Here is a 14,185-nt window from a genome sequence, read left to right on the forward strand (position 1 = left end):
TTAGTATTATTATTACCAAGCATATCAATGTATCACAAAAGCATTGTTCGTTCATTCAAGACATACTGGTAACTCTGCGCAGAATACCGCCGAGTGAGAGGTGCTTGTAATTATACTCCCAAGGATGCCATTACATCTGATGAAACTGTGTTTTTTTTTCCCCCACCAATTTGACGTGTTCTCTTTTTTGTGATAACTATCTGAGGATGACGGTCATTCATAATCGATGTCCGTCGTACATGGTCGGCTCTCTCCCTTTCTCCCTAGTCACTCTCATTATTTCTGACAAACCAGACAATTACAGTAATTGCAGTTTGTCGCCATGGATTCTCCAATTGTTGTTTTTATGTTTTTTTATTTTTATTCTATGCATGGCTTTTTTTGAGAGAGAGAATTTATCTTTTTATTTTTATTGTTGCATCTTTTTTCATTTTGTTCTAGTTAAATAAGCATTTTTGTTTGATAACTTGTTTTGTAAAGTCTGTTTTGTTTATCTCTGTCCGATTGTCTTGTCTCTATATATTTAGGCTGATAACTAAAATCCTCGGCCTATCAAATCTACCTCCATAATATTTCCTGTCTTTGCTTTTTTTTCCAAGCGTGTCATAACTCGGTCCATTCTGTTTTTTTATTCCCTTGTACAATTGTGTCACTTTGTTGACAACATTTTGAAAATTAAAACTAAACTGAAACAAAAGATGCCCTCAGTTTTAATAGATAGGATTTGAACTTCCTCCAGCCATGGAGGTAGAAATAGACCTCCATGCTCTAGCCGCCGGGCTAGCTCGGTCGTCTAGTGGTAAGACATCTCCTCTAGCAATGCAAAGGTCCTGGGTTTGCATCGCGACCGAGTGATTTATCTGAGGATTTGTTCTCTCTAAGAGCTCGGGAAAAGTACAGTGCTTTTATACACATTGGTGTTAGGGTTAAAATAAATTATATTCACCCTCGTTTCTTGAACCTTGGCAGTAAGCTACAATTCCATACTAGAACCGTGTAATTTAGAACAAGCTTTCTCGTTTCCAGGATCAAATTCCGCGAAGGAAACTTAAATCTTTTATTCATGACTCTTTCGCATTTCCTTTTTCTTACAGCTCGGAGCCAGACCTGGAGCTTCAAGCCCTCTTCAAGAGGCATTTTACTCAGCTCGAGTTCTTCCAAGGATCGGTCTTAAATTCCGTGGATCTTGAGAAAGTCCGGGTACGTAAACCATTTCATTTATTCGGCAGTGTTTTTTTTTGCTTTCTCATTTCGTGTCTGGTCCTGTAAGAAAATTTCTTTAGCAGTAAACATTTTGAGCTACACACCCCCCTGGGCCCAATTTCATGGCTCTACTTACGGCCGAATTCTGCGCTTATGATAGCGATTCCCCGTTTACGTGCAAGCGCCAAATTTTTGCGCTAGCCTTGTAAGCGTAGAATGCCTAGTAACGTGAAGTACGCACGCGCAGAAGCCCAAATTCGCCGCTAACTCGTGAAATACGCTTCCGTAAGCACAGAATTCCCTGCTTCCGTAAGCGCCGATTCTGTGCTTACGGTAAGCAGAGCCATGAAATTGGGCCCTGGTGTCTCGTGGATTTTTCCCTCCAAATTCAAGCCCTGGAAAGTGAGTTTGGGAATTTTGTTTTATTTCACTGTCTGAAAATTATTGATATCATTGTCAATTTAAACAGTTGGAAGGTCAGTGGATGTGGAAGCCAACACACTGTCCATATGTTCATTTTAGTGGCGTGTTGTGGGGTAGCAGAATAACAGCACAAAACTGGAGCTCTGGGCCCAATTTCATAGAGCTGCTAAGCACAAAAGTTTACTTGGCATGAAATTTCTTCCTTGATAAAAACAGGCCTTACCAACCAAATTTTCCATTTGTGGCATAATGCTTGTTTACTTGTATTTAGCTGTTGTTTGCTTATCCTTAAAAATCCAGTGGAAATTTGGTTGGTAATCCTGTTTTTATCAAGGAAGACATTTGATGCTAAGCAAATTGTTGTGCTTAGCAGCTCTATGAAATTTGGCCTCGGTGTTTCTGATAAGCAGAGTGTCGGTTCAGGTCACGGCCGTGAAGCTTGTGTCCTTCAGCAAGATACTTTACGATGTAAATTTCTTTGTCCTTCAGTATGCTTGGACTGATAAGACACATAAAAGAGCTGAAACCAACGGTTCTTTTCAGAACCACCCCAACTCATTAGAGATAGTCATTACAATCCATGGTGTTACCGCAAACCTTTCTATAATGATTTCCACCACGCAAATCTTCAAATCCTACTCACATAAAAGAACCCATCACACTTATTGTTGAAGAGCAGCTGGGCTTAATCCTAGTGTTTTGGGTTCACATTAGCAAGCACTCGAGGCTTGAGAGCTACAGTGATTAAGCTCACTTATGTATGAGGCAATTTTGGTTTCATTCTTTACCAGAAATGTATATAATAATAGTGACAGTAATAAAAAATAACAATAATAATTTATATAAAGATTTAGCCTTCGAGAAAGACTCTGCTAGGTTCAAAATTTCAGGCCATCAAGTATTTTGTGCATTTTTACCATAGGTCCTTTTGGTTGGTAAGCGTTTAGCAACAGCTAATTCTATTTAGTCTACAATGATACCACAGATCATATGTGAGTTAGATCAATTTACCCATTGAACAAGTAAAGTTGAGACATATGGCTGCAGTTTTAACATGCTCAATACTTTTACCAGGGGAGGGGGGGGGGGTAATACGTCCCCAGGTTGTTATTTGAATAATGTATAGTGTAAATATTCAATGCACTTTTTAATATGGAATAGCTCGAGGTACGTGCACACGTTCGGACCAGCTGTGGTTCGATGACTGTTTGAACCAAAAATGACGTTGTGAAAGAAAGGGTGAGAGGCATTGCACTGCATTGGTGGAATTAACAAAGCAGAATTTATCTTCAGGATTTTTTTTTGGGTAGTTCCATAATACACCACAAGGGAAACTGACTGAGTAAATAAGAAATGCATCCCCTTAAGTTGATTCCCTCCCTGGCTGCCGCTTCCCAGGTTGTATCATAAACTTGGGTGTGATCCTTGACTATAAAGGCAGCTAATGGCTTCCGACTGGCACCCCTGAACAAAGATATTGTCAAAATAGAGACGTCCCACAGGAGATACAGTGTATTGAATAACCCCCTTTGTTGCTATGAAAGTGGCCAATTTGTAGGGCAGGTCGTATGCACGTCTAAACCAAAATGCGTACATCAATGAAGCGCGCACAGCGTTCCTGGTTAGATTTATATGGCACATGAACGCACACCTACACGCACACACTCGCAGATGTCATGTTGTAGGGCAGGTATTTGAATGGTAACGTCATATTCGATACGGTCTATGTAGGGCTAGTTAGCTCAGTTGGTAGACCGGCAGGCACGTTAGTTCCGAATTCCTTGGTTCATATCTAGCTTTAGTAAATTCTTCTTTGTTTAACCCCAAATCCTTTCAATAGGTTCTGCAAAAGTTAATGGCCGTAAAAAAGGTTGCTTGGTAAGAACTAGCGCTTCAGCTGTAGCTTATAAAAGTTGACAACTTCCCATTTCAAAGGAATGTTATTTCAGAAAAAAGAAATTCAAAAATTGTTTGAATCTGATGGAATGTTTCTGCTTAAAATGTTTCTCAGGTTGTGTTTTCCAATAACGGATTATACTCTTCATGCCTAGACACATCACTACAGGGCTGGATTTCACAAAGCAATAAAATCCATCGTAAGACAAGTTGTCAGTATCACCAGAGTGATTTTTACTTTGACTTCACACTTTACTAAGCAACTGCAATCGATTTGCAGCTATTACCAATCTTGGCTCTTTGTGAAATAGGCCCCCAAATTGTTGGCGATATCTCGAAAAACTCTACCACCTTTTGACAAACGGAAACTTCACAGGCTCTAGTTTGATTGTACATGTATTTCGGTGACCAAAAAACAAAGGTACAATACCTTAAAGACACTAGCATTGTTATGACCCCCCAAACAGGACATGATTCAAATCAAATATTGCTGACATCAGCTTCCCCGTGTCAAAAGTGGACATACACCTTAGTCAAATTAAGAGTACAACATTCTGTAGAGTAGTATTGCTGTAGTCGGCTTCATTGTCAGTTGTTGTGCAAAATTAAATTATGTGGTTCTCATAATACAACAAGAAATTCAATAATACTGTAAAGGAATATTTTATTTGTGTGGAGCTTTTGTTGTGTTTATTGGATAGGAGATGCTGCATTCCGTACCCGCGGTTGTAATCGAGTTATGGAATGTCTTTGAGAACGTAAGCTTCCGAAAAAAGAAGGAAAAAATGGATTGGCTTTATCATAGGCTATATTTCAATATCAGAAACTCAGGAGTGTCATACAGGATTCGGTCAAAAGTGAGGAGCCAATTTTTTATATGTTTCTTTTTTAAATATATATTTAAGTCAAACTTGAAAGGAAATTGAATCAACATATTTTGTTGGTTTATGAAGGTACTTTTTTCTTCTCTTGGGTTTAAGAGTCATTTAAAGAAGGGAGAGTATACCTTTTTGGGGGGGAACTGTACGATTGTTTTAATCCTATATAAATGTGAACATTAATTTCAAGATGTTTTTGAGATGTGTCAAACATATCGAGTGGTTTTGATTGTCCCTGCAGGAAGTAGAATCTGTAAATATTTGAATACACAATCTGAAAAACGTATTTGATTGAAACTTCTGAGATTCAACTTTTGGGCGGTAAAAAACTGATATGTATTTGTCTATAACCACATTACATGTTTGTGAAATGAGTCTTAAAATGCTTTATACTATCGAGCGCTGCTGTACTTCTAAGGAAGTAAGTTTTGATTGCCAGTAATTACTAGAGTCGCATACCTTTCCTCGTAGTCAGGTTCCTTGAGAAAATTGATCCGTTTTATGTTGGGAAATCTTGAGTTTTTCAATTGAGGCCGGTTGAGGCGTACATGTACTTTGTTTTTACGAAAGTTCAATTAGTTCACGACTTCTAGAATTCACAAATCAAGAGTTCAGCAATGAACCTCATGAAGGCAGTCCCCTCGGAAAACCTTGATGAGAAAATCTCCAGTTAATGAAAGGTTTTTCCCCCCCGTGGGACTATGCTTCACCGCGAACAAAATCGCCTGCAACAAAAAAAGATTACAGTTTAAATGTAAAAACAGTTTGCCGCGGGACGGATGACTAGATGTCATCCAACAAATAGTACAAGAGGAGAGTCAGAGTCAGTGAAGCGGAAAAGCCCAGGGAGTTCAGATTTCCTTCAACAACGAGGAATTTTGAACGCCTGAATCCCGTCTTCGACGAGCCTCACCCTTGTCGTCGACGATGCGTGACTTATTGGAATCAGAGCTGTCGTTTATGAAGTGGGTCCTTTCTTAACGATGCATTTTACTGCATGAATCGTAATCAATATGATTAATGATTCTTACTGTCTGGAGGGGCACCGGTATTGACTGGTACTCTCAACTAGGGAGCAGCATTGCATTAAATCGAAAAGCTACCGTGCGGCAATTGAGATTCTCCTGGGGTTAAATTACTCAATGTTTATCAGCATTTTTCGAACGATAACAATTTCTTCACAAACAACATTTTTAGGCCTGCCAATCTTTTGATGATTTTTTTTTTTTTTTGGGGGGGGGGGGGGGGTGAACAAATTTATATTGTACCTTAATGGATGTTTGGAACTATGTTAGAAAATAGAATTAGCTGTTGCAAACTGCTTAATACCAACCAAAAAGGCATAAATGTAAACAATAGTTAATGGCCTGACGGTTTGTTGACCCTCGCAGACAGAGTCTTTCTCAGTCTCTGCTAGGGTAGAAACGTCAGCCCATTATTGTTTCCACCAATTTATAAAGATAAGAATTTAAAGTAACTATTCTTGATTTAATTAAATATGTTCGTCTAATTTATTTAAGTAACAATTTCAAGTGATTCTTGTTGATTTTATTAAATGTTTAAAAAAAAAATTATTAGAGTAAGAATTTAGAGTGAGTCTGGTTGATTCTGGAGCGAGATCATCATCTTCTGTGTACATTTCGACCGACGAAACGTTTTTTTAATTTCTTTTATCACAGACAGTGGAGGTTGATTGACACAATACCTTTTATCCTTAATTTATTTGTAGAGGAAAACATGTTAAGCGATGAATTCAATCAGTTATTGACATTTTCTATACATCTGTTTTGACCTGGCTGTGTAGCCTTGGTCACAATTTTATCTTTATGGTGGTTGTTTAATATTGAAATTTATTTAATAAACGAGCTGTTTTTTAGTAAGTTGTTCAGATTTTATGCAAGCTTAGCAAGTACAAATCATTGAGAGAAACAAAAAATAAAAGAATTAAATAAAATGAATTGAAAAATTACTATGGAGAGTTGAAAGACATGTGATTTTAAATTTTGACTGATCTAGATTTGTCTGATTTTAATTTTGACTGATTTTGACAGATTTTGATTTTGACTGATTTTGATTTTGACTGATTTTGATTTTGATTTTGACTGATTTTGATTTTGACTGATTTTGATTTTGACTGATTTTGATTTTGACTGATTTTTGATTTTGACTGATTTGATTGACAGCTGAAGGAGGCCGATGCCTGTCTGGTACTGTGCGATAAATACTGCTTGGATCCTGATGCTGAAGATGCTGGGAACATCATGAGAGTCATCTCTGTTAAGAACTATCACTCAAAGTGTAGGGTTATCGTCCAACTGATGAACTACCACAACAAGGTGAGAGCAACACACAAAGAATTTCATTTCAATTCAAGACATTTAGTTTAAGAGTTGTTAGTTTTATTAGTCTTAACACTGGCATAAACAAATAGCAATTGAAACAATTGAGTGGCGGAGAGGAACAGGTGACCAGCACCTCTACAAAGCTGTTCTGCCACATTGGTTTCCATTCCAACAGAGAATCAAAAGAATATAAATATCGATATTGTAGTTTTATTTAGAACACGTATCAACCAACAAGGTACTCAAGGTGCTTAGTTTATACATTTAAAGCCATTACACACTTTCGGAACTGAAAAAAAAAAAAAGTTCACAGATTTACAAATAACTAAGAGGGTTTACAGAAGGTAATGGTAAAAGACTTCTCTTGAAATATTATTCCACGAGATGCTTTAGTTTTTGAGAAAACATTAAAACAATTATCAATTCTCGACATCGAGAATTACGGATTTATAGTAACTACATGTCATTACGCGGCGAAACGTGCGAAAACAAGGGTGGGTTCCCGTTATTTTCTCCCGACTCCGATGACCGATTGAGCCTAAATTTTCACAGGTTTGTTATTTTATATATAAGTTGTGATACACGAAGTGTGGGCCTTTGGACAATACTGTTTACCGAAAGTGTCCAATGGCTTTAAACTGAAAGATAAGTTATTGAAGTGATGATTTCTTAGACCAAATTATGTAGTACCTTATAAGGGTTTGCAAGGTGCTACGGCGCATTTAGCAGCCACAGCCAAGAACATAGGGGCAGAACACAAAAAACAACAACAACAACAACAACAACAACAACAACACACAACGAACACACCAACAAATCAACTGTCTCTACTAATTGTAGAGTTATTGTTCAACTGGTGAATTATTTAAACATTTACTCAACCTCCATCCCAGGCTCATCTGCTGAACATCCCCAGCTGGAATTGGCGTGACGGGGACGATGTCATCTGCATTGCTGAGTTAAAGCTTGGATTTATTGCTCAGGCATGTCTGGCACCTGGATTCTCGACTATAATGGCCAACCTGTTTGCTATGAGGTCGAATAGTGAGGTAAGAAAGAAACCAGTCGCTTTTGTTGTGTGCTGTAGTGCTGTGGTCTTGAATATTGAAGTGTTTTGATGTGTGTTCATTGTAATAGTGAAGTGCAGTTTGCCAAGTTATCATATATTTTAGTGTATTTGTCAAGTTTAAACTACTTGGGTAGGCTAGCCAGTAAGTGATTTTTCGTGACCAGACTTAGCCTCACTTGAGTCAATTCAAAGCAATTTCATTTTGCCAAATTAAAATAAAACGTAGAAAATGTTATCTTTCCTCCATTGTTATCTCGATTGTGCCAGTCATTTTCCGGAAGGTCATCAATTAAGTTAATAAAACGGCATCTCTGATTTGATGACTTGTGTTATTCCCAGCTCGTTAGATCCAGAGCCAAAGATCGTACGAGTCAATCCGGCAGCGCTACACGCCGTGACGGCAGACTTTACAATCTTGGCATAGACACAGATGTCATGTGTCAACATGGCTTGTATAGTTTATACTGTCGGTTAACTCGTAGTATTACGGCCGGGTATCAAGGGTTTGATTCCGGAGTCAGAAATGACTCCGATGATACGGAGGTAACTTTTCAATCGATGAATCAATCAACCAATTTAAACGCAGGCTGGTCAATGCTTAATGGTATTACTAAACACTGGGCTTTATGATCGGATGACTTGACATTAAACGGCAGACTGGCTTATACAGGTGGAAAAGTTGAGGGCAAACTCTGAGCAAGTTTGAGTGTGCACCATGGTTAACAAAAGGTTGACCATTTAGACTCGAACCCAGTCTGGGCGACCATTGGTTGACTACTGTGGTCGACCATTTGGAACCAGCCTCAAACCCATGGTTTTTTCACTGGTCCCAACAGCATGTTCCATTCTAACATGTGTAAAGCACAGAGAGGAACCAGTGACAGTATAGCGAAAAGGCGGATGTTGACTAGACTTTCAAAGTGAGTGCGTTCTAGTGAGTGCGTTCGAGTGAGTGCGTCACTGCGCATGTACATTGCTGGTCAGTAGTCAGTAGTTGCTGGTCAGTAGCTGGTCTAAATGTGCCCACTCGAACTTGCTCTCTGCTATAGCAGGGGATGATGGAGTCAACTCAGGCCTATAAACACTAAATACGTACTTAGCAGCTAAATATTGGTAAATTAAACAATTGCTGGTGAGGAGTTTTTAATCAATCAGTTAGATTATTATTATTATTATTTCCATTGCTATTTTGTCTCTTTCTTGGCACATTAAAATGGTCCCACAACTGAGCCTAATAATTTAATTTTAATAAATCAAGTAATAAACCCCAAGGGAAATTGTCTGGTTAAAAACGTTAAATTAATTTTGGGTGGAGCAGAGGCAAATAAGCCATTTTGAGGTATGGTGGACACATTCTAATTGCATTGTTAAAGGATTTGGGTACTTTTTCAAAATGTCCATAGATTTACATTAAACTTACAGGGTTTGAAGATAATGATAGTGGAAAGCTTCCCTTCAAATCTTACTTACTGAGGTGCTGTAGTTTTTGAGAAATTAGTAAAACAATGTCATGAAAATACGTTTGTAAATGATTAAAATTGTTTTCGTCTCATGGGACGAAAATTAGTTTCATGACATTGTTTTACTCATTTCCCATAAACTACAGCACCTCAGCACGTAGTATTTTCAGGGAAGCTTTCTACTATCATTATCTTCAAACTGTGTAAGTTTAGTGTAAATCTGTGGACATTGTGTTTTTTGTCCTACAAAAGTTACGTAGACCCTTTAAATCTCTCTGTTTACACCGGAGCTCTTATTATGGTGTTCACCATCTCAAAAAGGCTAATTAATTTTTAGTTTTACGGTCACAATAATTGTGTTTTCTGTAATAACATTCAATGTATGGAATATATATTTTCTTCTCTTGCAACTCCTTTTCTCTTTATTTACTGTGGCATGAAAACATTTTAAAAACATTTCTGCCTGTAATGTCGGCTGATTGTTCTGTCTGTTTGTGGGGTTCTGGGTCAGACTCGCAAGATTTGATCATGGAATAAAGTAGTTTCGCAGATTCAAAGGAGCCTCGACTATTAGGGATAGTAATGACAAAATAAATCAAATTATGTTTTCTACCTCGGCAGAGATAGAAATTCTAACGGTTCACAAGAAGAAGTGAATTCGGAAAGTTGTAAGATCATAAATTATGAATCTGGAGTAATTTGATAATCAAACTTATGGTCTAAATTTAGATTGAGTCAGTGTGAATGCTTGCCCGAGAGGAATAAAAGAAACGCCTGTGTGGCTGGCAAGCTACTCTTTCAGAATATTGATGGCATGAAGATAGCTCTTCACGTTTGGAAACACACCCACAATATGATGGTGAAACCTTAAAGGCACTCGACACTATTGGTAATTACTCAAAATAATTGTAAGCATAAAAGTATTTACTTGGTAACAACAATTGTGAGAAACGGCTCCCTCTGAAGTAACATAGTTTCCAAAAAAGAAGTAATTTTCCACAAATTTGATTTTGAGACCTCAGATTTAGATTTTGAGGTCCCAAAATCAAGCATCTGAAAGCAAACAACTTAGTGTGACAAGTGTGTTTTTTCTTCCATTATTATCTCGCAACTTCGACGACCAATTGAGTTCAAATTTTCACAAGTTTGTTATTTTATGCATATGTTGAGATACACCAAGTGAGAAGACTGGTCTTTGACAATTACCTAACATGTCCAGTGTCTTTTTGGCTTCAAGATAGCTCTTCACGTCCGTGAAGCACACCCGTAATTTGATGGTGAAGTCTTAAAGTCTGCTATTCTTGTGGTGTATGTTTTTAATACATGCATGATATTCTTCCTACTTTAGTCTTGGTGCCGATTTTGCTGCCCTAATCAGAAGAAATCAAACCAATTTGGTATTAATGAGGCTTGAAAAGTCTATAAGAGCCTATACCAGGTGTACTCGGTCAGCCCTTGTAGTACAAGTTGTACAAGTACAAGTTGTACTTTATAAAAAAAACTCCTGTGAGGTTTGCAGTTTCACCAAGTAAATCTCTTTTGAGTTTCACCATGTATATCTCTTTTGAGTTTCACCATGCAACTCTTTTGAGTATGGTTGATTCTGCAAAGAACCAGTGGTTGACACCTCAAAGTGTCTTCAGGAGGACGATCAGAGTATACTGATGGTAAACTTGACTTGTCAACCGCTGGTCCCTCTCAAAAACACCATTTACTGAAAAGATAATTACCGAATATCATGCATGGTGTGTGTGTCTGGTTTTTAAATGTTGGTTTTCTTCACAGATTAAGCGAGCTGTTCGTTCCTTTAGTAGTACTGACCTGTCGGAAGACATTGCTTGTGATTGTGATGATGTAGTATGTATTGTGGTGATTATACGAGCTCGTTGAAGCATGCTGCATTTATTTTGCATTTTTGAGTTCCAGCCGTCATGCTACGAATATCTAACACGTTTAATTTTTCATTATTCTATGAGTCAGTGAATACGTTAGTGGGTACGATTACCACAATTTGAACTTTGACTCAGTAAAACAAAATTTTGTTGATGAACCTCAAGGAAATCATTGTCAGACTCGACCATATAGAAATCATGTTACTGACAATCATGAAGGTTTCATCAAACCTGTGCAACTCTTGATTCTAAAAGGTAGGGTAGTAGTTTGGTAATTGGCAATGACCCTGAAAAAGGTACTTTCTACTTGAAAAAGTCCCTTTTTTTAACAAATCTGAAGACATTCATTGTCTACAAAATAAAATCAGTACCCTGCTGACAACAGTCACTCTCATTGAATTGTTAACCACATTATTATTTTATTTTTTCAATTTCAAGTTTTGTTTGATTTTCACCCAGCAATACTCCAAGACTTTTCACTAAAGCACACTAGCATTGATCATTTTGAATGTTAAGGTGGTTCTGTAAAATCACATCAGGTTTGGAACTACGCAGAGGCAATGGGGGCACTGGCCTCTGTTGCCCCTGGTCTTGGCCCTGGTGCCCCTTCAAAAGTTTCCTGTATAAGCTTAAAGCCATTATACACTTTCGGAACAGACAACAACAAAAAAATCACAGATTTACAAATAACTTACAGGGTTTACAGAAGGTAATGGTAAAAGTCTTCTCTTGAAATATTATTCCATTAAATGCTTTACTCTTTGAGAAAACATTAAAAAAATTATCGGATTATTTTAAACACATGTCATGACACGGCGAAACGTGCGGAAACAAAGGTGGGTTTTCTCGTTATTTTCTCCCGACTCCGATGACCGATTGAGGCTAAATTTTCACAGGTTTGTTATTTTATATATGAGTTGTGATACACAAAGTGTGGGCCTTTGGACAATACTGTTTACCGAAAGTGTCCAATGGCTTTAAGATTTTTTCCAGCGGAAGTGTCTTTTGCAAAATGTAAATAGGCATGACCACTCATGAAACTCCAGATCCGTTACATTTGAAGAAAAATAATTGGGTAAGAAAATTTGAAGGAAAAACAAAATAAAAACGTTGGGTACAAGAAAAATGGGGACAAAAAGAAAAGGAAAATAGCAACAAAAATAGGGCACATTTCCTCATAATGCATAGAGACACCCTTGATATTCACTTATGAGAAAGGAAGACGAATTAAGTTGATGTCCTTAGTTGATTCCTTTCAACTAACTCAAGATAATGGCGTGTCTGTAGGCCATCCTCAAGGTTTTCAATTTAGAGATAGTCGACAAACAAAAGTTGTCGCAGTCATTTAATCACCATTGTCAAGGTGTGTTAATGGAATTACAAATATACTGGACAGGATCTTAAGTGTTTTTTTTAAAGCAATTTGGCCATGACTTATTTTCATTGGGAAGTATAGAAATAGCCGTCTTTGAAGAAGGCAGTTGTTGGATTAGACACAAGAAAAACAAAGAATCTGAAGTATAATTACGGATTTGAGTTGTGTTCTAGATGTCAAATATTTGGGAATAAGAGGGGAAGGGAGAACTGAGAAGGGGTGTGAACAGAGAACTTTTTGCCCAAAAGGTCCACTCTTTTGTGGATCCCTTTTGATTGATGATACCCAAGCCTACATCCGCATGGACTTTAAAGCCATTGGACCCTTTCGGTAAACAGTGTTGTCCAAGGCCCACACTTTGTGTACCACAACTTCTATATCAAATAACAAATCTGTGAAAATTTAGGCTCAATCGGTCATCGGAGTCGGGAGAAAACAACGGAAAAACCCATTCTTGTTTCCGCGCGTTTCGTCGTGTCATGACATGTGTTTCAAATAAATCCGTAATTCTCGTTAACGAGAATTTATATTGTTTTGCTGTTTTCTCAAAAAGTAAAGCATTTCATGGAATTATATTTCAAGAGAAGTCTTTCACCATTGCCTTCTGTAAACCCTGTAAGTTATTTGTAAATCCGTGAACTTTTTTTTTTTTTTTCTGAACCGAAAGGGTCCAATGGCTTTAAAGGGGGGTAACCCTGTTTCAGCCCTAGGAGTAGTTGGCAACGGCCTACTGGAAAAAAATAATTGTAGCCCACACCTTAAAGTGGCCTAGTGTGTCTGGCGACTTGCACTAAAAAAAAAAAAAAAAATATGCAATACAATAACTTATTTGTGTGATGGTCAATGCGGCTTGAATCAAAGACTAGTCAACCAAATGCTTGGCATACGTCCAGTTAGAATTTGAGGTTGATAGATGTACAATGTACATGTAGGTCCACTCTCTTTATCTAGTGCACTCATTTCATAGTGGCTTGAATAAAAGACTAGTCACCCTAATTTCATTATTTTTTATAATTGAAGGATTTTTTTTGGGGGGGGATGTCCAAAAGATGTTATTGACAATGGGGAACAAAACCCAAATTAAAAACAATCCTGATTCTGAAGAGGAAAAATCTTGGAGACTACAAGTGGCATTATGCACGCTTTTGGCCTTTTAAATAACTAACTGACAAATTGATTTGTTTGATTTTATAACCAATCGTGTAATTTGTTTTGAACTGGTTTGCCTACATTGTGTCCACCACTCTTTGTTTTCACAATTTTGTTTGTTTGTTATACATGTACTACTTGGACAGTTTATTGAAGTGCTAAATTTCTGAGTAAATTTGGTTATATTCTTCTTGCATTATCGGAGAACCTTTTACATTACATTTTTGTATTTGACCCTTTTTGTACATGTAATTTGAGATGTTAAATTTGCATCGGGATAAAGAATATTATTATTATTATTTTTTTTTCTTTTTTTTTTTTACCCATATACATCGATGTGTGATAACAATGTGTACTCAGTATTTTCCCGAGTCCTAACACACATCCATGTGTAGGTAATCAAACATTTAATTGAATTAATAAAATGAAATGTATACCTTTAGTAGTCATTCCTAAAACTCACGGCAATGAAAACTTCATGGTTGGAAGTAAAAAAAA

The 14,185-nt window shown here is 37.3% G+C and overlaps 1 protein-coding gene across 11 annotated transcripts in view; it reads left to right on the top strand.

Moving 5' to 3' along the window:
* LOC117303636 (calcium-activated potassium channel subunit alpha-1-like) overlaps nt 1-14,185 on the top strand; it is a 97,207-nt gene that overhangs the window by 50,894 nt on the left and 32,128 nt on the right. For 9 of the 11 annotated variants that reach the window (XM_033787852.1, XM_033787858.1, XM_033787859.1 and 6 more), the window contains exons 9-12: nt 1,095-1,200; nt 6,584-6,736; nt 7,636-7,791; nt 11,057-11,128. In XM_033787852.1, coding sequence (XP_033643743.1) covers nt 1,095-1,200; nt 6,584-6,736; nt 7,636-7,791; nt 11,057-11,128 — 487 coding nt within the window. The remainder of the gene's footprint in view (nt 1-1,094; nt 1,201-6,583; nt 6,737-7,635; nt 7,792-11,056; nt 11,129-14,185) is intronic. The other 2 variants (XM_033787854.1, XM_033787855.1) reach the window with 1 other exon arrangement.

This window comes from Asterias rubens, chromosome 20 (genome assembly GCF_902459465.1).
Source record: "Asterias rubens chromosome 20, eAstRub1.3, whole genome shotgun sequence".
Taxonomy (NCBI): domain Eukaryota; kingdom Metazoa; phylum Echinodermata; class Asteroidea; order Forcipulatida; family Asteriidae; genus Asterias; species Asterias rubens.